The 24,896-nt window shown below is 44.1% G+C and overlaps 1 protein-coding gene across 3 annotated transcripts in view; it reads left to right on the top strand.

Moving 5' to 3' along the window:
• The first annotated feature begins 10,913 nt into the window (after positions 1–10,913).
• The window catches only part of PIK3AP1 (phosphoinositide-3-kinase adaptor protein 1), a 1,822,514-nt gene continuing 1,808,531 nt past the window's right edge, over positions 10,914–24,896 (top strand). For 2 of the 3 annotated variants that reach the window (XM_078643125.1, XM_078643123.1), the window contains exons 1-2: positions 18,010–18,065; positions 18,860–19,557. In XM_078643125.1, the coding sequence (XP_078499251.1) occupies positions 19,545–19,557 (13 nt within the window). In that variant the 5' untranslated portion in view covers positions 18,010–18,065; positions 18,860–19,544. Of the gene's footprint in view, positions 10,984–18,009; positions 18,066–18,859; positions 19,558–24,896 lie in introns of those variants that run through there. The other variant, XM_078643124.1, reaches the window with a different exon arrangement.

The following is a 24,896-nucleotide window of genomic DNA, read 5'->3' as shown; positions in this document are numbered from 1 at the left end:
AAGGTGGGAGGTCCCCTTCTCCTAATGTTTTGTGGCGCGTGATGGGGTGTCGTCCTGGTCTGTTTTTGACTGTGCTTGTCTGGTTGGGCGGAGGGCTGCGGCCGCCCGTTCGGATTATGGTTATTCTGCTCCTCCCTCCTGTCTTCTTTTCTACGCTTTTGTTGCCCTTTTTGTCTCCTTCTTCTTTCTTACTTCTCGCTATATTTCGGGTTCTGGTTTAGGGCGACAGGCACGCTGTTTGAAGGGTGGGCTATAGCCTTCTACAGGGGTGCAGGGTGGGACGGGTGGGTTGGGTTCTATTTTTTGTTTGTCTTCTGGTTCTATGGCCCTTTTGTATCTCTTTTTCGTGAGGCCGCGTCTGTCCCGACCTCTTATGGTGTGTTTCGGGTGGGGGGTGTGGCGTCGTTAATCCTCCTGCTATGTTTCGGCTGTCTTTCTCCCCGATCGCCATACCCCCACTTGGGCCGCTACTCCTTTTGTCTCCTGTCTTCCCGCCACGGGGGGCCTGTGTCGGCGTGTCTTCTTCCTTTCGTTTTTCATATTTTCTTATTTTCTTTTTATTGTTTTATTTTGTCTTCCCTCCATTTTCCTTTCCCTTCCTCTTCCCTTTCCCCACTTCGTCCCCCCCCCCTTTTTTTTTCTCCTTCCTGTGTCCCAGAGGTTACTATGACGGGCTGGTTTTGATGCATTGTTTTTCCGATCCCTCTGTTCTGGCTTGGTAGTGTCTTGGGTGGCGGGCATGTTACGAGGATAATGCTCAGGGGCTGATTGTGTCTCACGTATCCTGATTTTCTTGAAAGCATTGTATTATCCCCCCGATATTTTGCCCCCATGCCCCCTTATTAATGTTGAGGTTGGTTTGGGATATCGGATGCCTCCGTATTGAAAGTGAGCCTGTCATATGTCTTCTCCCCATATTATAAAATTAAGCCTTATTTACTCCTGTGTTTTAGCCCTTTGGTTTCTGTATCTCTTCTCCCCTTCTGCGATTCTACGGCCTCTGCTTTGTATTGATTGATTATGTAATATTTGCCTGGTGACTCCTGATTATTTTGCACATTACGGCCGGCCGGCTTGGTTGTAAGCCTCGACTTGTCTCTCCTTTTGATGTCAATAAAGGTTTTCAAAAAAAAAAAAAAAAAAAAAAGAAAGCATAAATGAGGCAGATTTTTTGTAATTCTCAAGTGTGATGGAAATGGATTTTAATAGGATCAAAACAAATCAAAACACTTCACTTGGTGATGCACAAATTATAAATATTCACAGGAACCCAATTTCCACACATGACCATTTGTGTGCAATATAGTTTTATGTAAAAAGTCGTGGCCATATCAATGGAAAATGTGCTGTCTGTAAATGAGAGTGCATTACCACACAATGCTTTGGTCATGTTCATTAAAGCTAGTTGAGTCGTGAAAGATTGTTGTTCTAAAAATGTAGTTGTGTTTCTGAAAAGTTTGAAAAGTTCTGATCTACATAAATGACCCCTTGCTAAAATCCGTATTTTGTCTACTTTTTAGAAATGTACAGCTTTCTGGGCTCTCCTTTGGGTTTCATATGTGTTTCCACCACTAACCGCAAGTAGATAGAAAATAAAAAAAATTAAAAAATGGACTAACACTTACAAATATGTGAAAGTGGTGGTAAAAATGTTTTTTTAAATGTGTCTACTCTTGAAAGCTGGGAAGATCTTCGTACATACATCTTTTTGCTGATGCTATCTTTAAAAACAACATATGCTTTATTGCACAGTGCTTTTTTCCATTTTCCGTCAAAGAATCCAACATTTTGTTACAAATAACCAGAAAAGCCAGTCCATAAGTCCAAGGTCAAGTGATATTTTTTCATTGTCTTTATTGTGTTTACACGCTTCTAACCAACTACATGATCAACCAGCATGTGTTTCATCCTAATGGGACTTTTTCAAGAAATGCGACTATAAACTGTATTTCTTATTCCTCTAACAATAATACTTGAAGTAAGTGCCAGAGTACGTGTTTCTTCTAAATGATTATTCACTTTTCTGGTTATTTCTCCTCAAACAGTTTTATTTAAACATATTGTTGGAGTGTTCCAGTAATTTGTTTAATTGCATATTAGTCACCCCTAAGGTAGGTCCTAAATAGACCATGGGGCAGGGTGCAATGAATTTGAAAAGTGGGACATCATTTTAAGTTTTGCATATCCTGCTAGGGAAAAACTCACAAATTTGTTTTCACTTCTGTGAGGCCTATCTCTCCAATAGGATAACATTGGGTTACCTTATTATATTTAATAGGTGGTAACTTTTGTTTGGGAGCAGGTATGAATATCATGCTTGGTGTCTAAGAAATGTATAATCCTCTTTAATGGTAAAGTCGAACTTTAAGTCATAACACTGAAAATTCCACGTTTAGAAAGGTGTTATTTTCTTCTTCTTACCATTGGTGCCTACAACCTGTTTCCTGGGTCCCATGGCTATGTGTAGTTGGTAGATGGCCTTTGTGTCTTCCTCCCAAACAGCCATACAATAGGCCAGCTACACAATAGGTAGGCTGGGTGTAGACAGAATGATTCATCCTGGCAGGATGGGGAGAAGTTGTGCACAGCCCCTCTTGCACTTCAAAACAGCTGCCTCTGCCAACACACAAAGAGCTTCATACTACTCTGTTGTGCCCCAAGATATCTGCCACTAGGGCAGTGAGGCAAGAAATTCCAGACACGTCTATGTGGGGAAATTCACAGATGTGTTTTTCCACATCAACGGTGGTGCCAGATATACAATTAAGACCCTCAGACTCACAGTTCAGTTAATGTCTGGGCCTGCGGTATACATTCAGAGGACTGCCCTACTGACTGCGGGCTGCTGTGTACTTCAGAGCACTGCCCTGCTGCTTCAATAGGACTGCCCTCCTGTTCTGTGCCCTCAGAGGACTGACCCGCTGCTTGAGACCTGCTTTGCTACTTGAAACCAAGACTTCCAGAGTGACTTCAAGGGTTAGTTGACTGGCCTCCTTATCAGAGCCTCAAGGATTGAAAAGGTTCCAACCATCTTGAACCTACACCTGGACCCAGCCTGAGTGAGTCCTGACCCTCTATGTGGTGCCCCTTCAGTCCCGGACCCTGGGAAGTGGTGCTAAAGGTGTAGAGATCATCCAAATCCCAAACTTTGGAATTTTAACTTTTCAGCCAAAGAGTGCCCGAGGACCAAGAGGAGACTGGAACACACCTGCTCGCCGGTCAGCCTGACTTTGTGGAATCTCCAGCTAAACTCTTCCTTACAGCAGCAAAACCTGCACAGCGGCTCCTTGCAGAAGGTATATATAGCCACTTGGAGCCCTTGTCAACTACATCCTGCAGCTTCCCCCACTTAAGATTTTTGACTTGCACAAAATAGACTAAGTCTGAACTTGGAAATCCTCACCGCAACTTCGTCCGGTTGCTCCCTGGTGGTGCCTCCTCCTCGGATTCACTGGATGCCTCTCCCCGCTGAAATGTACCTGCATGGATATTTTCTCTCGAAAATTCTTCTAAGGTAAGTGGACACATGGCCCAATCCACTTCATTTATCTGAACCACGCTCCATCGAAGTTGACCATAACTTTCGACCTTGCTCCGGTCTCGCTTGACTGAATGTCCAGGGCTGGCACTTTGATCTTTTATGTACTATTTCTCACTGTAAAACTTAAACATTCATAACTCCTGTTCTGCTGATTGCATTTTTGTCATTTTGGGTCCAAAAATGTATTACGTTTTACTCTGTTTTTCTAAATTGATGTGGGCTTTTTCATGTGTGTTCTTTTCACTTAATTACTGTTTTAGTACTACTTATATACTTTACATATTGCCTCTAAGTTAGGCCTGACTGCTTTTAGGCTGAGATACTAGAAGGTTAAGCACAGGTTAATTTAATGACGTTTTGTATTTCATCCTGACAAGGATTGTGGCTGTTACCTAAGAAGGGCTCACCCCCCCCCCTCAACCAATAACCCAATTTCTCACACTGCCTAACTTACTGTGGGGACACTCATATGACAATCATATGACCAGCAACTGCACCAGGGCTTTAAGCCGCATTTATAAAGTGAGTGGTCTCCAAAACGAGCGTGGTCTAAGAAGTGTAACTATGTATCCTTTTAAAGAGAAGTGGCCTATATAATTAAGGCGGTGGCCTAAACTTGTAAGTAAAAATTCTATACTTCCAATAGTGTGCCACCTGACCGGTATTTTAGGGCCTCTCCGAGCTTTCTGTTACTGCATCCAAATATATAACACAACACTGACATGCACCTACAACAAGCCAGGATTATTGGCTTTGCCAATGGTTGTTAGCTGTTTAAGATAAATGTGGAACAGCGGCGAGTTTGTTGTAAATAATTAATATTAAAAATGTTTTGTTTCTGAAAATATCAGATTGTAAATTAAACTTTACTAAGGACTGTGGCGGGGTTGTGGTCTTCGGAGTGTCTTAAGATATTTTTCTCCCCACATCTATCTGAAATCCATCTCCTGCATATCTAACACCTCATCTCTTTCCTTTTCAGCACCCTATTTACACTCTCTCCTGCATGTATGTCATCGCATCTCCTTCACGTCACCACCCCACCAGATACACACAGGCCCAATCACCTGTAGGCACTGCTTTTACTTTTACATTTGCCTTGTCAATATTTTGACAATCGCGTTCCTTTTTCGCACACATTTGCATACAATTGTAGTTGAGCTGGCACACATTACAATCGCTCTGTGAGCTCTGCAGAAAGGCTAAAGATTGGAGGGCTATGTATAAGCACCCTTAAGACCCACTGATAGGCACTGTGAGAAACTTGCACTGCCTTCAGCTTCAACTTCAAACTTCGCAATTGTGACCCTTTATAAACACCTAGAGGCTACTGTAAGAATCTCACCTATGTTTCCGCAGGAACATCATGGATTTGAAGTAAGGTCCACAACTTCTCCAAATCACCTATTGCACCTGACACTATCAAGGTGGCAATGGTAACCTGGGGAAGAAGGGAAACAAAATTAGGGGAAAAGAGGACAGGATTCATCAGGATAAGGCAAGAGGCTGCAGGCAGGAGAAAGTAAGTACATAAGTTAGAGAACAGAAACATATATTAGCTTGTCTATATTTCTTGTTCTTATTTTATTCCCTACCTTATGATATCCCTTCTTCAGTAAACTGGGTAGTGAGATATAACAGAGTTTAGTGCTTGTGTCTGGTGCTAGGAAAAACAATGAAGTGATGTAAGTGAAAGGACCCTTTGGGAATGAGAGTACACAATATGGTCTGTGTATGTGCCTACTATTCACCTAGTATTGCTCGTAGAAACAATCCCCAAGTAACTGTCTTAAACAGCTTGACTATCGTAAATTAAATACACCTTATGCTCAGGTAAAATAACTGTCCTCACTTTTTCCTTTGGATCCCTAAGGACGGAGCGGATCCCCACAGCTCCGAGAGCACAGGATCAGGTAAGTGATATAAACAATTAATCTTGAAATAACATTTCAGCGCTAGAGCGCTGTTACCGTATAAACTGATAATGCTGCTTGGTCTTTGTCTTTGTCCAAAGGTATGCCAGGAAAAGACGACCCTACAGGAGAAACGCCGCACCCACGTCGAGTCCAACGCAAGGAGCGCGAGGACCCGGAAGCAAACACGTAAGGCGGCACTCAGCTTCCACAAAACACTAGAATGCAAAGCACTGCAGATTGAAGGAGGCCAGGCTTTAACTTGCCTGACGTGTCCCTGTGCATGCGCGTTTTAGGCCGGAGGCCATTATTGTAGTTCGTTGCTCCCGGGTTTCCCCCTGCAATCGTGACAGTACACCCCCCCTCACGGATCCCCCTACTTGCTTGGGTTTTTCAGGATGTCTTCTGTGAAATAAACACAATAACCTAGGGGCATGTACTTGACAAGTACGTTCCTCAACACTGTAACCCTCCCAGGTATCAGATACTGAAGTTTGCGTCTCACCCTACGTGAATCCATGATTGCCTCAACCTCATTTTCTTGTTCATCATCCACCATTACAGGCGTGGGGACGTTAGGGAGACGCATGCCCGGTTCTACCGGTTTCAGGAAAGAGACATCAAACACCGGATGAATTTTCATTGAGGCGGGAAGGTCCAGCTTCATAGCGACAGGGTTCACCACCTTACATATCTTGTAAGGACCTATGTACTTAGGTTTGAATTTGCAAGATCCTCTCAATGTCAAATTCTTAGAGAATAACCAGACCTCGTCCCACTGTTTGTATCCAGGCTCTGTGCATCTGTGAACATCCGCCCCCCTTTTATAACTAGCCTTGGCCTTTTCCAGGTTCACCTGTGTTGTCTTGAGTACATCTTGTAATTCCTTTACAAAGTCTATGGCTGCAGGAGCAGAGCAAGAGGAGGAAAGCGGAGATAACATAGTTCGGGGATGAAAACTGTAGGTGCAATAGAAAGGTGAGTAAGCAGTGGAAAAGTGGTAACTGTTGTTATAAGAAACCTCAGCTATCCATACCATCTCATCCCAATCGGCAAGAATGTGTAAGACCTGGCACCTGTGTTCAAAACATTGGTTCACTCTCTCAGTTTGACCGTCTGTCTGAGGGTAGTGACTTGAGGACAGCCGTACGTCTATCTGCAATAAGTCTCTCATGCCTCTCCAGAACCTAGAGATGAACTGAGCCCACCTGTCTGATACCAGTAAGGAGGGGAGGCCATGTAAGCGTACCACTTGCCGAACAAATACAGAGGCTAATACTCGAGATGTGGGGAGGCTTGTCATAGGGATGAAATGGGCCATCTTGGTTAACAAGTCTACCACAACAAGGAGGGTAGTAATCCCTTTCGCAGTCCTCGGTAGGTCTACTATAAAATCTAAGGACACTGTGTGCCAAGGACTAGGTGGTGTAGGTAAAGGCTGTAACAATCCTGCAGGGTTCTGGTGAGAGGCCTTCCTAGGGCACATACGTGACACGTCTGAATATAGAGTTGTGTGTCCTTTCTCATAGTAGGCCACCAAAAGTGTCTCTGTAGTAAGTCAAGTGTCTTCATATACCCTAGATGCCCTGCAAGGGGATGAGTGTGACGCCATTCTAAGGCCTGTAATCTCAGCTGTTGAGTGGGGAGTACCAACCCTCCCTGAACCTAGGACAGTTCTTGTTCTACGGTGACTTCTTGTGTACCTGTCATTTCTTCCATGTCTGTGGATGTTTGTGCCTCCTTAAATGACTTTAGGAAGTCTTCTTCGGAACACATAACCCCAACTATTCACTCTCCAGCTATTATAGGGTGGGGCACATTGTGTGATTCTATGGGTTCATAACCTAAGCGAGACAAAGCCTTTGCTTTCCCGTTCTTTTTTCCTGCTTGGAACTGTATAATGAAATCATACTCACTAAAAAAACAGAGTCCACCACAGTTGTCGCATGGATAGAGCCCTTACGGATTTTAAGAATTGTAAATTACGGTGGTCTGTTAGGACTGTTATCTTGTGATTGGCCCCCCAATAAAAACTGCCTACATTCCTTGAATACTCTTTTTATGGCTAATAACTCCTTGTCTCCTATAGTGTAGTTTATTTCAGCTGGAGACAATTTACATGAGTAATAAGCCACTGGATGAAGAACCCCTGCGTTAGGATCCATCTGAGAAAGTATCCCCCCAACTGCCACTTGCGAAGCATCAGCCTCAACCACAAAGGGACGTGAAGGATCTGGATGCCTTAGTATGGGTGCTTGTGTGAAGGCTTCTTTTAGTTTGCAAAAGGATGCCTCTGCCTTGGGAGTCCATTGAAATTTCATTCCCTTTTTCAACAGTCTAGTTATTGGGAAGGCTAAATCAAAAAAACCACTAATAAAGCGTCTGTAAAAATTGGCGAAGCCAAGAAAACTCTGAGTCTCTTTAACATTTTGTGGTGCTTGCCAATGATGGATAGCCTCTACCTTCTGTGGATCCATATTAAGTCCCTGTGGGGAGATAATGAATCCCAGGAAGCCTACTTGCTGAGTATGGAAATGGCATTTCTCTAGCTTACAATAGAAATGGTTGTCTCGCAGACGTTTTATTACTCTCCTTACATTGATTACATGTTCCTGCTTGGAGGGAGAATAAATCAAGAGGTCATCGATATAAGCAATAACAAATATATCCAGAATGTCCATTAGTACCTCATTGATAAAAAAAACGAAAAGCCGAAGGGGTATTACATAGCCCAAAGGGCATCACTAGATATTTTTACAACCCATACTTGGTACAAAAAGCCATTTTCCACTCATCCTCCTCCTTGATTCTCACAAGATAGTATGCCCCTTGCAAATCTAACTTGGTGAACACTTGTTTTTTTTTATCTGATCAAGGAGGGAGGATATCAGTGATAAGGGATACCTATTCTTGATGGTAATGGCATTCAGTGCTCTATAGTCTATGCAGCATCTAAGACCCCCTTCTCTCTTCGGTATAAAAAAAAGAGAAGACGAAGCGGGTGATCTAGAAGGACGGATAAACCCTATTCTCAACATTTCCTCCATGTATTCTCGCAAATACACATTCTCTTGTTCTGTTAAGAAGTACACTCTACTGCAAGGTATGCAAGCTCCAGGCTGCAGATCAATTCTGCAGTCATAGACCCTATGTGGTGGAAGACTAGTGGCCTGTTCTACATCAAATATTTCCCTGAGATCCTGATAAGCAGAAGGTGAGACACATTCATCTGTACTAGTGAATGAAATACTTTTCTCAGGATCACCTGGATCAAGAAGAATATGCTGTCTACAAAGGTCATGATTGAAAGTTAATGTCATAGTCTTCCAATCAATAAACGGGCTATGTTGACATAACCAGGGTAGCCCTACCATTGCTGGAAACTGAGGAGACTGTATCAGATCGAATGCAATGTTTTCTTGCTGTTTCTTCTCAATAACTAGCGTCAAACCAATCGTAGCATGCTTAATGGGGCCAGATTTCAGAGTGCTACCATCAATTGTTGTAACTTCTTCCCAAGACGATTTAGACACCCAAGGGACTTTCTGACTCTGAGCCCACTGTGCATCAATAAAATTACCCAAAACACCAGAATCAACCATTATTTGCACATCTACCACTGATGTTCCGATTTTAGATGTGAGGAGAGAAGAAGGTGACGTGGCTGGGATGATGCCGCTACCTCCATAGATGAGACAATCAAGCCTGAATTACCCAAAGCCCTTGTCTCCTGAGACTTCGGGCTGACTAGTTTTCCGAACGCCTTGTCTGTTTTGGTTTGACAGGACGCTCCCTAAGAAAATGACTCTTCTTTCCACAGTACAAGCATAATTTCTTGTCACGCCTTCTCTGCTTTTCTTCTTCACTGAGGGGCCTCTGATGCTCCCTATTTGCATAGGTTTGGGTTCCTCTGCTATTCTCTCAGGATCAGGCTTTCTTTCTTGATAAGCAAAAACTCTCTCCTCTGACCTGCCTCTTTCTCTCTTACGCTCACTGATTCTATGACCCAACTTGACCACCAAGTCAACAAGAGCAGTGCACGATTCAGGAGGGTCTACCACTTGTGCCAATGCATCCTTTAAGTCATCTCTCAACCCCTTGTAAAACAAAGCACCAAGCTTTTCCTCACGCCACCCAGCTTCAGCTACTAATCTATAGAATGTGGAAATGTAAGAGGTTAAATCCTTGGTTCCTTGTCTTAACGTTAAAAGTTCATAGTCAGCTGAGTGTGTGAAAGTATGTCTATCAAACAGTTTTCTGAGTTCTCTTTTAAAAGCACTACAGTCCTGTAACAATGGATCGTTTCTTTCTATCAGAGGTATGGTCCAATTAGCTGCAGACCCCGCTGGACAGGAAAAAACAAATGTCACCTTAGCTTGGTCTGTAGGAAAACAGGAGGCTTTGCACATGAAATGAAGGTGACACTGACTGAGAAAGGCAGCAAACTTAGTAGTAGCTCCAGAAAACGCTCAGGAGGCACCAAAGGGATAGATGGATGTGTTGTTACTTGTATTACTGGAACATTAGCACCGGGATTATGGGATCCTACACCTGGATCAGTTCTCATTTTACGCTGTATGGAATCCACCCTGGTTGATAGGGATTGAGTTTCCACTTGTAGATTACCCAACATGTGTGCTAAATCAGCTAGAGTCACCTGCCTAACATCCATGACGTCTGGGCGGAAAGAAAATCTATTCTTTTTGGGCTTCGCGTTCTGTAAGAATCTCACCTCTATTTCCGCAGGAATGTCATGGATTTGAAGTAAGGTCCACAACTTCTCCAAATCACCTATTGCACCTGACACTATCAAGGTAGCAATGGTAACCCGGGGAAGAAGGGAAACAAAACAAGGAAAAAAGGGGAAGAAATTCCACGTCGTAACTCAGATAACCACAGGATCCGTCAGGATGAGGCAAGAGGCTGTAGGCAGGAGAAAGTCAGTACATAAGTTAGAGAACGGAAACATACATACGCTTGTCTGTATTTCTTGTTACTATTTTATTCCCTACCTTATGATATCCCTCCTTCAGTAAACTGGGTAGTGAGATATAACGGAGTTTAGAGCTAGTGTCTGGTGCTAGGAAAAAACAATGAAGATATGTAAGTGAAAGGACTCTTTGGGAATGAGAGGACACATTATGTAAAATCTGTGTATGTGCCTACCTATTTACCTAGTATTGCTTGTGGAAACAATCCCCAAGTAACTGTCTTAAATTGAATACACCTTATGCTCAGGTAAAATAACTGTCCTCACTTTTTCCTTTAGATCCCAAAGGACTGAACGGATCCCCCCAGCGCTGAAAGCACAGGATCAGGTATGTGATATAAACAATTAATCTTGAAATAACATGTCAGCGCTAGAGCACTGTTACCGTATAAACCGATAATGCTGCTTTGTCTATGTCTGTTTTTATCTTATGATTGCAGGTAACAGGAACGAAGTCCAAAGGTATGCCAGGAAAAGACGACCCGATAGGAGAAATGCCTCACCCACGCCAAGGAGGGCGACAACCCGGAAGCAAACAGGTAAGACGGCACTAAGCTTCCACAAAACACTAGAATGCAAAGCACTGCAGATTGAGGGGGTCGGGCTTTAACTTGCCTGACCTGTCCCTGCGCATGCGTGTTCTAGGCAGGCGGCCATTATTGTAGTTCGTTGCTCTCGGTTCCCCCCGCGCACTTGTGACAGCTACTCAGTACAAAGTATGGCCTATATAAGAGCAATATGCTGTACTAAAAAAACTGCAGAAAACAACATCCTGTAAAAAAGCAAACACTCTTACAAAATGCAAGATTGAGCAAGAATAGATGGGAATGGCCAGATGTGAACGGCCGGAGACGAGACTTACCCCTGTGGCTGCTGTGCAGTGGCGGCCACCACACATAAAAGGTGGTGAGACGGGTAGAGGGAACGCGGGAAGGAAGGTCAGGTGGAGGCTGTTAAAAAAAACTTAACTTTAGCCGCCTCTCCTCTTAGGGGTCCCAGCAGCCCCTAGGACAGACCTCCATCCAATCCCTGTGCTGCAGAGCAGGGCGGGATTGGCCTGAGTGGGGTAGAAAGACACTCTGCTCAGGCCAGGGAGTCTGTCGGGGTTTCTCCAGCCCGGCTGCTCAATGCAGCCGAACTGGAGAAACCTAAGTGTGCATGTGAGTTTTGGTCGGTCTGAGACGGCTGGTCAAACACACATAAGCACATAGGAGGTGGAGCGCATGTAGCTCTCCTCCTCTACCCCTCCCATGCCTTGGCCTGCCCCTCCCTATAGCGCTGCCTTAGAGCCGGCAAATGCAAAATGAAACGATGCCAAAAGATTTTTTTATTTTACAATTGCTGGCTGTGAGCCAGGCAGTGGGACAACGTCTACTGGATCCTCAATGAGTGGTGGTCACCTATTGACGGGTTGGGCTCTACATTGCCTGACCCTCTGTGACGCCCCCCCCCCACCTCCCATCGCCCCTTTCTAGGGAAGGTGACTGGTCCCCCTTGAGACACCCAGGACCGGGATCCAGTGCTCCTCTTCTTTCTTTCCCGACTGCAGTGGACGTACATATCCTTACCAATCTGCTGCTGCCACAGTTGTTAGTTATTATCTTTTTCTTTGGGTGGTTTATTCCTGGATTTAATTGTATGCACTGTTTACCTATTATGTTGTTGTGGAACTATATATCTCTTCCATGATGCTCCTGAGCTAGGACTACTGACAACTTGTATAGGTTCAGTATAATGTCCATCTAAGATGTGTTGATGGCTGTATGACGCTACATTGTGTATTGTTCCCAGATGTGCCATCTTGTAGTGTACCCAGGCCTGGGCGTAGTTCGTGGAGTTTTGCTACGTGGAACTCCGCAAAGTTACAAAAAAACTCTGCGAAGTTCCGCGAGTGGCGGAGTGCAGTACGAACTGCAGTTTGTGCTGGTATTCCTGCTGCTCGGTTAGAAGTCCTACCCGAGTGGCAGCTCATGCTCGCGAACTTACCATTTGCAATTGCGAACTTACCGTTAGCGATCGCGAGCGATGAAAAAACTCCGCTGCACATCGTGAAGCGGAGTTTTCTGCACTCCGCTGAGTGCAGAAAACTCCACAAACTCTGCAAACGGAGCGAAGTTCACTGCTCAGGCCTAACCACACTGTGCAAGTTCTAAATAAAAAAAGTTTTAAAAAAAAGTAAGATCCATCTTCCTGTCATGGATGTATGGCTCCAGAGGGACCTGTTTCAATGTCCATTTCTAATAACTTCCGAGTCTGAGACCCAGAGGGAACCGGCCCACTTAAAGCCCTGAGTAGCGCTATACATACAGTGTTGTTGCCCAGTGGCATATAGCCTTAGACTATGCTCTCTCTCACTACCTTTACTTACTATTTTTGTGTGGCAGATAACTATAGAACTTCAAGCCCACTTCTTGAGTTGATAGGATGTTGAGGACATAACAGGGGTGTCAATGTTTTTATCTTTTTTTTATGGGACAAACATTTCAAGTACCCTGCTCAAGTACCCTTTTACCTCCGATATTGCCTGCAGAAAGCACAGATGTATGCAATCACACACCCCTCAAGACAATACATATTTCATGTGTTAAAAAAAATCTGAGTTGCCGCGATTTGAAAATGTTAGCCACTTTTTTTCACTACTCGGTTCGCTAAATCGGAGACACTTTTAATTTAGTGCCTGGGCCTATGTTAAGTTATGTCCCAGCTCCCAATCAGACGGTGAGTACAATTAGCCACAGACCCAATTAGACCCAATTAGGCCCAATGACACCTTGGTATTCGAATCTCCTCTTTCTGTGTTGATTTTAGATCGGCTTTCGATTGTGTACACAGACTAATTTTATGGCGAAAATTGAAGGGACAAGGTATCCCAGTTTCCCTTTTAACAGCAATCCAACCCTCTATTCTGACACTTGGGTCAGAGTTCGGATGGGAGATGGCTCAACGTTAACGAAGGAAATTTCAACCTCAACTGGCTTAAAACAAGGGTGTGTATTGACCTAACTGTTGCACTGAACAAAGTAAGTGCATATTCACCCAAACTAGCTAATACTCAGATATCAAATCTACTATACGCAGACAATGTCATTTTACTTAGTCAAACAAAAGTGGGTCTGCAACGTCTGATAAAAAGGATATCATTATACTCAAAAGAAAATGGAATGATTATAAATGAAACAAAGACTAAAATCATGAAGGTTAACAAAAATTCAAGGTCAAAACATAAGCGTAAATGGTTCCTTGACAATAATCAATTAGAACAAGTGGAATCCTATAAATACTTGGGGGTATTATTTGACAACAAAGGATCTTTTCTCCCACATAAGACTGATATGCAGTGCTTTAAATGGGAAAAAATAAGTGCAGGTACTCATTAATAAGAGCTAGAGGTGTGGCAAGTGGGCGGGGCTAGTGGCGGGGCTAAGAGTAACATATGATTATACATAATGAATTCTGTACCAGTTGCAGCCACTATCAAAACACATGAAAAATGTGTTTATGTAAATGAAACAGGTTAACTTGTTACACAAAATGAAATCCAAACAGGGTGATATGTGAACAGTTCGGCGTTTTGTAATATTTGCTGCTTTTTAATGCCATACTGTTATTTGTTGTTGTTTGGCACAATACTATCTACTCTCAGGCATACACTCGCACACACTCACACTCCCTTTAAAATCTCCTGAGTGTCCTGATTCTCTCCCTCTTTCCCTCAATTTTCTCTCACAGAAAAACAGGCACACACAAGTCGGCAAGCACACAGACATAAGCAAACACTTACAAAAAGTCTCAGGTGGGATTAAATCCATTTTAAACTCCTTCCCTCCCATGAGTTTCTAAATTGCCTCTGTCCATGTGCTACCTTCATACCTGTGTTTGCCCAAATGCACACAATAGTGGGAATGTGATTAACAGCACAGGGCCTAAATGGGCCCTCCACTGTCAATACAGTGTGATGGTGAACACAGGGACATCATGCAAATGATCCTGCGCTGAATAGTTTAACAGCGGCTCTGCTTAGGATTATAGAAGCGCCGTGGCTATCAAATAGGTTCCAACCATGACAGCCTAGTGCTCACCAGCACTAGCAGCCAGAGAACCTACCTTTCATGAGTATTGGTACTCTCCTCAGCAGTAGAGAAGTGCCGGTACTAACAGGGATAAAAATAATAATAAGTGCTGGTACACAGTACCTGTGAGTACCAGCCCATTTAAAACAATGCCACTGTCCTTTTCCCTACGACAAGGCTCTTCCTGGTTCCATGCCTTTACATAGGCATGTCCTCTCCATTCGCCTCTCATCTTTACCCAGCCTCTAAGCTTATCTCCCTAGTTCTGCTCCTCTTCCTCCCACCTTTCGCTTACTCTCTCCACAAGTCTTACATTTCCTCACTGTTTTTTTCCCTACTTGTCTCCTTTTCTCCCCTCCATGCTGTACTCATCCCCTAAGTTTGCCATCTGGCCAGTATTTTGGTTTTCAGTGTGTGTGTGTGTGTGTGTGTGTGTCTGCGTCTGTCTGGGTGTGAGTCTGTCTGGGTGTGCGCCTGTCTGGGTGTGCGCTTGTCTGGGTGTGCGCTTGTCTGGGTGTGCGTGTGTCTGGGTGTGCGTGTGTCTGGGTGTGTGTGTGTCTGGGTGTGCGTGTGTGTGTATGTGTGTCTGTCTGTATGTATGTGTGTCAGTGTGTGTGTGTGTATGTGTGTCAGTGTGTGTGTGTCAGTGTAGGTGTCTAGGTGTGTGTGTGTCTAGGTGCGCGTGTCTGGGTGTGTGTGTCTGTGTGTGTGTTTGTCTGTGTGTCTGTCTGTATGTGTGTCTGTATGTGTCTGACTGTGTGCCAGTGTGTGTGTGTCTGTCTGTATGTGTGTGTGTGTGCGTGTGAATTATAAGAAATGCAACAGATTTATGACTTTACAGAAATGTGTGTTTAAAAAAATACAATTTCTAAGACGATTTATGAATACAGATCTCAACAAATATGTGGTATTTTTATCTGAAAATAAGTGGCAAACCTATCACCTCACTTCTTTACATTCATCCCACCTCTTTTCTGCTATGTTCACCTCATCTTTATCCCCAACCAAAGCCATTGCCAGTTGTCATGTAGCTCATTCCTAGAGTACTGCAGCGTTTCCTGCTATTCATTGCCATATGGGTGGGGCTACCGTCACACCCATAGAGCCAGTACTCAAGTCTGTCACTGGTGTCTTGTAAATACGGTGATTAATTTTGAAGGGGCTCACAAAGAGAAGCAGCTCCTGTCCTGAATAAAAAAATGCAAAGAAAACCGGCTTTGGCGAAGTCAGAGGATTTTTTAGGTGCTGCCACTCGCTTTAGTACAGTCCGTGCCATCAATATCCTAAATACAACTGAATTACTGACTGCCTGTATTAACCCATTTACACACCTGATGGAGAGGGGCGGGGGTGAGGCTAAAGCACTTTCAGCTGAATAGTTATTGCGCATGTGATCGACAGGGAAGGGTCTGTCTAGACACTGCACTGTTAATCACAGCGTGACGCACATCATGCCCTCTTAGACCCCTGCAGTCTCAGGCCATTCGCATGGACGCTGCTGGAATCTCCAGCAGGGACTCTGCAGGAGGCTTGGCGCGCCTACACGCTCCAGAGAAGCAGAGCGACATCTACCCTGTGCAATAGGAGAGACATACCTGGAGCCTGCAGTCCCGTTTATTAGGGTACCGGTACTCTCCCTTGGCTAATGAGAAGTGCCGGTACTGAGGGCCTAAAAATTCAGAAGTGCCGGTACTCAGTACCGGTGAGTACCGGCCCATTTAAAGCACTACTGATAGGCAAAGAAAAGCAAATACCTTGATAGCTGCATTAAAAATGTTGCAGAAACCGCTAGGAGAGCTGATTTACCAACCATTTTTTAAAGTAATATTGGCAAAACTATTGCCAACGTTAACATATGGTAGTGAAGCGCTGTGTGGGAAAGACTCTGAGACCACCAATAATGTAGTGACAAAAACTTTTAAAACCCTCTTTCATCTTCCTCACAATGCATCTCCAGCACAGATAAGATTGGAATATGGATTAACCAACCAATCATTTGCACGAAAAGGCCAAAGTATGGAACAGAATAAAAAATTATAATGCAAATCAAATGTCTCAGCTATTATGGCAGGAAATAAATATAAATTGTAAATTATACGCCTGGAAATATTTACATGCTGCACTTGATGAATACTCAGCAACTCCTATTTGGAACAAGACAATAAAAACAGAATCCTTCCAAAAAATCTATTAATAATATAACAAAATATCTATCACTGCTTGTGGATAAAGACTCTTCTGTAAAAAGGAAACATGCTTGGCCACTAATGAATGGAATCACAAAGATGAAAGTACAACCATACCTGGAAACCCCATGGTCACTGAAGCACAAGCGTATTTTCATAAAAGCTCGTTTTGGTGCATTTCCCGGCAGGCCCGGACTGGCCGTAGCGGGCACTGGGTAATCCCCCGGTGCGCCGCACCGGTGGGGGCCGGTTTTGGGCCCCTGAGGGCCGATTTTGTTACAGGGCCGTTTTTGCAGCATAATTGGCCCTGTAACAAAATCGGCCGAAAACTAGCCCTGGCAAAGAGCTCGGCGGCACCCCCAACCCCCGGAGGGGGGGGCTGGGGCCGGCCGAGCACTTTGCCAGGGCCGGTTTTGGTTCCTAGTCCGGCCCTGTTTCCCGGCATATGTCATCTTATGCCGTGGCTAAGAACAGAGGAACCGTTGCTTTGCCGTTTTTGCCAAATGGGAGAGGAAAATATTATCCACTTGCTATGTGTATGCCCAGAACTGAAAACTGAAAGAAAAATTATTCTTAAGGGGCATTTTAACGCACAAGGAGTTCGGACTTGCAGGCAAGCTTTGATAAAGTGTTTACAATCTGACGATTTAACATTGAACTCAGCCTTTGTGTAGTTTTTAGTAAGTCCTGAATCAAAAGTAGACTAGCAGAATTGAATTGATATGTACTGTATTTATTTATGTTATATATTTATTGGATTTGTAGGGCGCTCAGCTACCCAAGAAGGGTTCCCGGGCGCCATTTACGTATATTTAAATGTTAATAGTGTAATGAAACTGATATCATCAAAATGTATCTATTTAAAAATAAGACATCATTTATTCATGTTTTTACCTCCTACTGTTATTACTTCTTTTTTCATATAAATTCTGGTTTTACATTGTAAGATTTTAAGTAATCAAACAATAAAGAATGAACTTGAACTTGTCCTCTTTCACAACCTCGGCCTTACAGGAATGAAAGAAACGAAAAGGGGAACAAGGCGGTACAGTTGTATACAGTAGTAACAGGAGCTACAAAAGCAGACCTAACGAATACGTGTATGAAGCCTGTCTCTAGAGAAGGCTAGGCTGTCTAACAGAAGTGGACCGGATTAGTGACTCTTTTGCTTTCCCCCTCGGTTATATTTTAAATGACACGAATTCAGTTCCGTTTACACTCGGTTTCTCTGGCAGCGCGCCAGTTTCCTGGACGGGTTACGCAACTGAAGACAAATAATGCAAGTGCACTGCTCCACGCCCCCTGCCTCGCACTACGACACCTCACGGGCTACAGGCAACAAGTGCAGGCTCGGAGACTTGGACTGTTAAAAACTTATCCTTGACAAACGGTTATTTAGCTGCGTGGTATCACTGCTTCGTGTTTTGGTAATAAAGTGAACACGTCCAGCGCTCGTATTATTATTTTGTGTTGCTAATATTAATATCGAGATTGTGAAAATACAATTAACGTGTGTACTTGATATTTGTTTCACGCACATGAATGTATCTTTAAGGGGTTTGAAGGTGCAGATGTATAGCTTGATATTATTTATGTCGATGCATAATAACGCTGGAGATGATATGTGTTCCTCTCTCTTCACAAGGGCTGCTGAATATTGAATTATTGAGAAATGAATTGTTTATTTCTGTTCAGAGCTTGCTTTGTGCGAAGAAGTAAAGACTGGTGTGGGTTATGTTACTCGGATCATTCATGCATCAGTCACCTTTCACTTAGGGACTTAAAACCCTGCAGCCACAGGCGATCCAACTCAGAGTGTTTTCCAACCGCTGGAAAGTGTACTTTGCTGCGTGTTGTATTGTTTTAGTGCCCGCTAACTCGAAGCCACTGTGACCTCGAGCTTTGCTTATTTATCTACCTGTTTATTCTACATGAACGTGTTCTCTTCCGGCTGCACAGCGTGGTAACGCCTACTGTAAGTAATACTATTGTGTAGCTAAAATAGTACTGAAAGAACTCAGTGATAGACTTTTAAAAATGCTTGCAAACTTTTCGTATGTTGTCATAAAGAATGTAACTAGAGACTCGCTATCAAGTTGCGCTTTGTACATGAGGTGAATACAGGTAGGAGGTCACAGTGATTTCTTTTGTACCTGCAGATGCAGCCGGTGCAACCTGCGCGGAATGTGGCCAACTCGTGATTACCGGTTTGGCGCGAGCTGCTGTGCCGGCTGCGCGGAATGCGCCGCGCTATGACAGCTATTCCAAGACTGCAGAAAGTGGAAGTCGTCGTGCAGTTTGTCACGCCACGGACTCTGTGAGCTCATTCTGAGAGTGTCGGAGAGGGCATGGGGAGGAAATGACGAGAGGAGGGAGAGAGTCTCGTCGCTGACGCTGTTCTGTGCGTGCTGCCCAGCCGTCTCACCCATAATTCACTGCTGTGAAAGGAGGCTCGGGGTCCCCTGGCTGTCCCTGGTCACCAAACACACTTTCGGACGCCTGTTTGTACCGACTTCTGGTTATCCGGACCCTTGTTTATCCAGCGCCACTGTCGTGAGACAACCCTGGCAATAAGTGGCACCCTGGTACCGGCCACACCTGGCGGGCCATTGCCAGAGACCCGGCGTTTCTTTTGGAAAGGGAGTGGGAGGTACATTTCTGCACCGGAAGGAGACAGCTGGACATAGGCAAGGAGGGCCTGAAACGTGACCACAAATGGGTGTTCTTTAACCCAGTAGAACATAACCAAAGGAAGGGACGCACATTGAATGGTATGAGAAGAAGCCAAGCCGCCTGGAGGGGGGCTCCAACATTGAAGGACCAGCCTAAGACTGCAAGGGGGGGATGGCAGGCGCAGGTATGTGTGCTCTTGTTTTTCGTTACTTGCCGACTGTTTCTTTCTCCACTTCCTCTTTGCTGTTTCATTGTGAGCTAAACGAGAACTAGCATACTAACTTGGCCAAGGACGTGGAGCCTGTTCTGTTAATAAGTACAGCCAAGGCACGCACGTTCAGCCACATAGAGAGAACGCATGCACGGTATTTACTTCCTTGAAGACTTCTTCTTCCAATGCACTTGGTAGGCAGTTGGGGGAACAGCATGTCCTTTGTTTTTGTTCATGAATAAAGAAGCCTCAGTGTACATTATTAAACCCTTGCAGAGAAACTCTTTCTGTAAATTTAATTTATTTGAAGCGGTTCCAGAACCCACTTGTCTGTTGTGCGCCTCTACTAAAATTCCCCATATTGATAACGACATACTCCCACCTTCAATACTTCCAAATCAGATTTCGGTTCACAGATTACACACTTTTTGTTTATAAAGGTTCCCGCTTTTCCATCTCTTATTTGTGCCCTAAAGCGCCCTAAAATGATGTTTGACACTTTTTGTTTTGTTTTTGTTTTGGTTTACTTCATGCTCCTTTAGCCTCTCTGCAGTACTTCCGTACAGTGAATAATGCTAGTGTGTCTCTGGATGGATATTCCTGAAATATAACGTGTTGGATTTACCTCAGAACCGTAATAGAAGTGCTAAGTAAGATGGAGGCATTTGCCCACACCTCCTTTCCCATTAACTCATCATTCTTCTGTTGTCAAATCGTTGTTTGACAATCCTGCTGGATGCGTTGTCAAGGAGACACAGGCGTAGGGTTTGTCTATGGGGCAATAGCATGCCTCATTTTTGTAATAGTATACACTTTTTATTTGTTCAGGGATCTAAACTCATTTGTTTGTTTAGTTGCGAAGAAACAAGCGGTGGCGTAGCAGCGATACCATGGTGCATATAACAAGCAAAGGCAATGAGGAGTCTCGTGTGGAGAAGTGTGGCTCAATGGTTAGAGCAGGCAGACCTTGATGCAGAGTTCTGGCCAGGGACCAGGGTTCGATTCCCGCCTAGGCAGGTCTCGGGCTCATTAATTCCCCTGACGGATATTTTCGCCTTAGTGACTATTCTGATCATGGGTCCCGCGCTGCAACTCTGATGCTTAGTCCCCACAACGTGAGGGATGCCTGGGGTGCCCAGGAGTGGACACTTCACAGGCAAATACCCTTGCGGTATTCGTACAAGCGCCGGGAAATGTAGTTAAAGTAAGACACTGGTAGGCTTCACGGCGCAAACAGAGGCAGACACATACATGCAATACACATACGTACTCCACACATCCCGGGAACCATGTACGCAAATATAACTCACACACCTGCACTTTTGAATGAGTGCCAATTATCCCCATACCACTTGTCATGCCTTCACTTAGTCTTGTAGTTTTCAATGGGCTCACACTGCATGCTTTGTTGCTTGATGTTATAGCAAGTCTACAAGTCACAGAACGCGAAGTTATGTTGACAAATAAAAACTGAGTAGCCTGACTGTGGCACATATGACTTGGTGTTACTTGGACGCCATGCCTACACAAAGATTTATCACGGAAAGGACAGATGAAAAATGTACATTTGATGTTTTGATTGTGACGTTTTAACTTGCCTTTTGTACTGCTACTCTCAAGGGAATAAAGCAGAAGATTGACTTTTTAAATGCTTTCACTATTCTGGGCCAGAATGGTTTGCTTACGTTTTGAAGCAGACACTGGTCTTCTTCATTACATCTTTGTAATGATGCGTGGGAGATGTGTGTTAGTGTTCAAACACTGGAGCACAAGGATAGTGAAAACTGAGGACACAGGCAGACTGCTACTGCTTGGAAAATCCTTTTCTGACAAATGCTCTTTCTTAAATATGTGTTTTCAATCTAACAAATCAATGAAACTAACGATCTTCCCAGCTTGCGACAAGGTAATCTACATTTTATTAAAGACAAAGAGGCAGAAACTGTACGGTTCATTGCTTTACTTGTATAGTCCCACCAGCAATCTACCGAAATTCTGCGGCATTATCAGGTCGCTATCTGCACCTACCTGGAGAACAAACAGTAACACCCTTTCTTCGTTTGATTGCTCGACTGAAGTTGCTCAAATAGACAACTCGAGAAGAACCAAAGAGAGATTAACATCTGATGAAGATGTAAACAGAGGCAGGCTCAAACAGGCGAAGGTTATAAACACGTCAACAAAATGCAGCAGCGGATAGGAGACTCAAGTACACAGCCCAGAAGCTGAAGTTCAGGCAACAGCCAAGACCAAATGCCTGTAGATCTAAACAAACATTGGCCATGCCAATCGGTCTCGCCATATTAGTGTATTATGAAAATATGATAGTAATAATACAGAATGTTCGATATATTGTTTTAAATAAACGACTGACAGTGCTTTAGTAATTTGGGCTTTGTGACAATTTTCCCCCACATATTGAAGAGTCTTGCATTTACAACTGTAGACCCAGCTTGTACAATTTTTATGTATTTTTACACAAGTGCATGCTTTATTGTATAATGTAGCATAACACAAATCATAAATGAAAACATAGTTGCTGTTGACTAAATTTTAGTTCTAGATGGATTTGCAACAGCAGTTGATACGATCAGTCAAGGTGCAATAAAGGACATGCTATGACGAGTTCCATAAAAGATGGTGGAAGAGAAAAGTTATTCCCCGACCTTGCACTTTACTAAGTAAGCTTCAAGAATACTATGCCCACTTGAATAGCTTTGGAGAGAAGAGTTTGTTCACGTTTGGGAGATATTGAACCGAGCTGTCTGTTCCTGTTTGCAGATGGTAATGATTTCAAAGTGCTGAAAATAACATTTAATAATAAACATTTTACTGACATGGGTGCAATGTCCGGGTTTCCAGAAGTGTTAACTCACTGAGCAACCTTGCCATCGGGTAGGTTTATGCTGCACAAGCAGAAAAACAGATTTGCCCTGGTGGAAAGCTTCCGTAATAAGCCCCTGGATGGGCATTTACATGAAAAAATCAGCTCATTGATATAGGCTTGATGTGTTTACCAGCTGAGTTTAGCTTCATGGAGGTGGGGGTGCCAGCAGGTTACAAAGCCGCCGGGAAACTCGAGGTTGCTTGTGACATGGGAAACAGAGGGATGGCACAGCGTACCCAAGCAATGTCATCAAGGAGCTAAAGACATTGATGGGAGTTTGCTATGGACATGAAAACATGCCTGCTTTCATTAAGTGCCGTTTACTGGAAAATGGTGAGCGCGCAGCAAAAAACTATCCTGAACAGATCCGTGAGCTGATTTTCCGGTTTTGGGCAGTATCTTGTTGATCAGGGTCGCAAAAAAGAGTATTGCAATGATCTCAGCGTGTTAAAGTCTCGCTGCTGACATCAGTGAGAAGCGGGTAATTGTTCAGTAGATAAAATGGCAAATGCTTAATCTCAGCCCAGGAGGTGAAACCCCCTACCCCAGTGCAATCCTAAAATATCAACGGTCTAATGCACAGCTCTAGACAAGGAAGTCAACGTTATTGGTGAGAAGTAAAAGACTGAGAGTCATATTGTTCACCGCTATAGCATGGCCCCGTCATTCGAATCCATTCAACATATAATTACAGTTCCTAACCCCAGAGGCGATGCGGCATATCACAGTCTTATCTCTGCTGCTTCTAAATCAGACACCTCTTTGCATCACTTACTGGTGATGTAAACACATCGCATGATCGCAGCCCCGTGTCCTGTTTGATGACTGACTGCAGCATGGGAAGTGTGTTCACTAAAACAAATGAAAGCTTCACTCAGGAGTGAAAGTGCTTAGAAGCACTCGCGTGGAGGACAGGCAGAGCCATGAGCAAGACTGCATCTGCCCCGTGATTCGCACAACCTTGAAAGTGAAAGTGTCTGCACGACAGCCCAGGAGTGACGTGCCACTATCGCCAGCGCCCTTCGATACTGCTAACAAGGCTGGCGCAACTCCCTCGTCCCATCCGCCCTCTTCCCCATAATGGTGTTGTGCGATATAATGTTGCCTCTCGCGAAAGTCGTTTGTAACCTGGTGCCGGCAGGGCGCCGCTGAAGAGCTGCTGTAGAATAACTCTCACTCTGTTCTAATAGACCCGCACCACTGTTGCGGTATGGCGACAGAGCTTCCCCAAGCATGCGTAAGAGAGACGTTCGTATTGCTCATGTTATTAGAACAGGTCAGGCAAAATATAGTGCACATTTATCCACGAATCACAGGACAAACAGGACTCGTCTTTATGGGAGACGTATTGCATTTTCAACGGAAGTGCGGGCATCAAATAAGGCACGAGCGGGAGGGGGTGGGGGGCTGGTTGTGGTCCAAGAAGTTAGGGACTGCAGGAGGGAATGGGGAGAGACAGGGGAACAAGATGTTTTAAAGTAAAGGGGCTGATAGCCTCGGAAGAACAAAATTATGACATGGCCGTCAGGAGGCAGGACTAACAAACCAAAAACCAACCATAATGCATAATTTATGATTGCAGCCAATCAAACATATGGCCGGAAAGTGGGCGGAGCTCCCCCAGTATAGTGTATACAGCATCTCTCGACGAGACAGCGCATGCTCTGCCTAGCCGAGACCTAAAAAGGAGAGACAAAGTCATCAGACAAGGAAGAAACATGTAGAATTAAGAGGTAAAGCTGCAGAAGACATTTTCAGGTAGAGAAAAAAGCATGGATAAGCCACATTTCATGCATTGTATATAAGGACACCACAGATGTAGTGCAAATACCTTATCAAACAATAGGAGAGGCAGAGAGGAATTCTGGTACAGCACTCACCCTCCCTAAGTAAATGTATGTAAAACGTATGGTATGCAGTTCCATATTGAAGGTTCCAGTCTTATCACTTTAAATGCCAGGCCCTGTCAAGATCATCAGAGGTGTCTTCTTGAAGCACAAAAGGTGGCATGCTTCATCATTGGGCTGTGCTTCTCATTGGGCATGCGCTCCCTTGCCCAACAAACCCCTCAGAGGGACTCTTTGGCGGAGATCTTTTGTTTGGCCTCAAGGTCCAGAGTCACTAGACCTATAGCCTCGATTCTATGTGGGGATGGGGCTAAGTGAAAGGTAGACTGCTCTATGAAATAGTGGTTACAATTAATTAGTGGCCCCCCAAAAGAATACTTTTCAAGGGGGTCTCTGTTAAAGGTTACAAATCCTAAGACTTTGGTGCTTCCTGGATTCTTCACAATCTGGTCAACATGTTTCATGCCTTTTATGTCCTTCCCGGATCAGTGTCAATTCATCTGGGCTAATGTATGAACCTGATTTACTCAAATAGGAGTCTATTTGCGACAACATTTTAGTCCCATTTAGATATGTAG

The sequence above is a fragment of the Lissotriton helveticus genome, chromosome 5_1 (assembly GCF_964261635.1).
Source record: "Lissotriton helveticus chromosome 5_1, aLisHel1.1, whole genome shotgun sequence".
Lineage (NCBI taxonomy): Eukaryota > Metazoa > Chordata > Amphibia > Caudata > Salamandridae > Lissotriton > Lissotriton helveticus.
The sequence above is the reverse complement of the archived record's forward strand: the minus strand, read 5'-3'. Positions and strand labels throughout refer to the sequence as shown.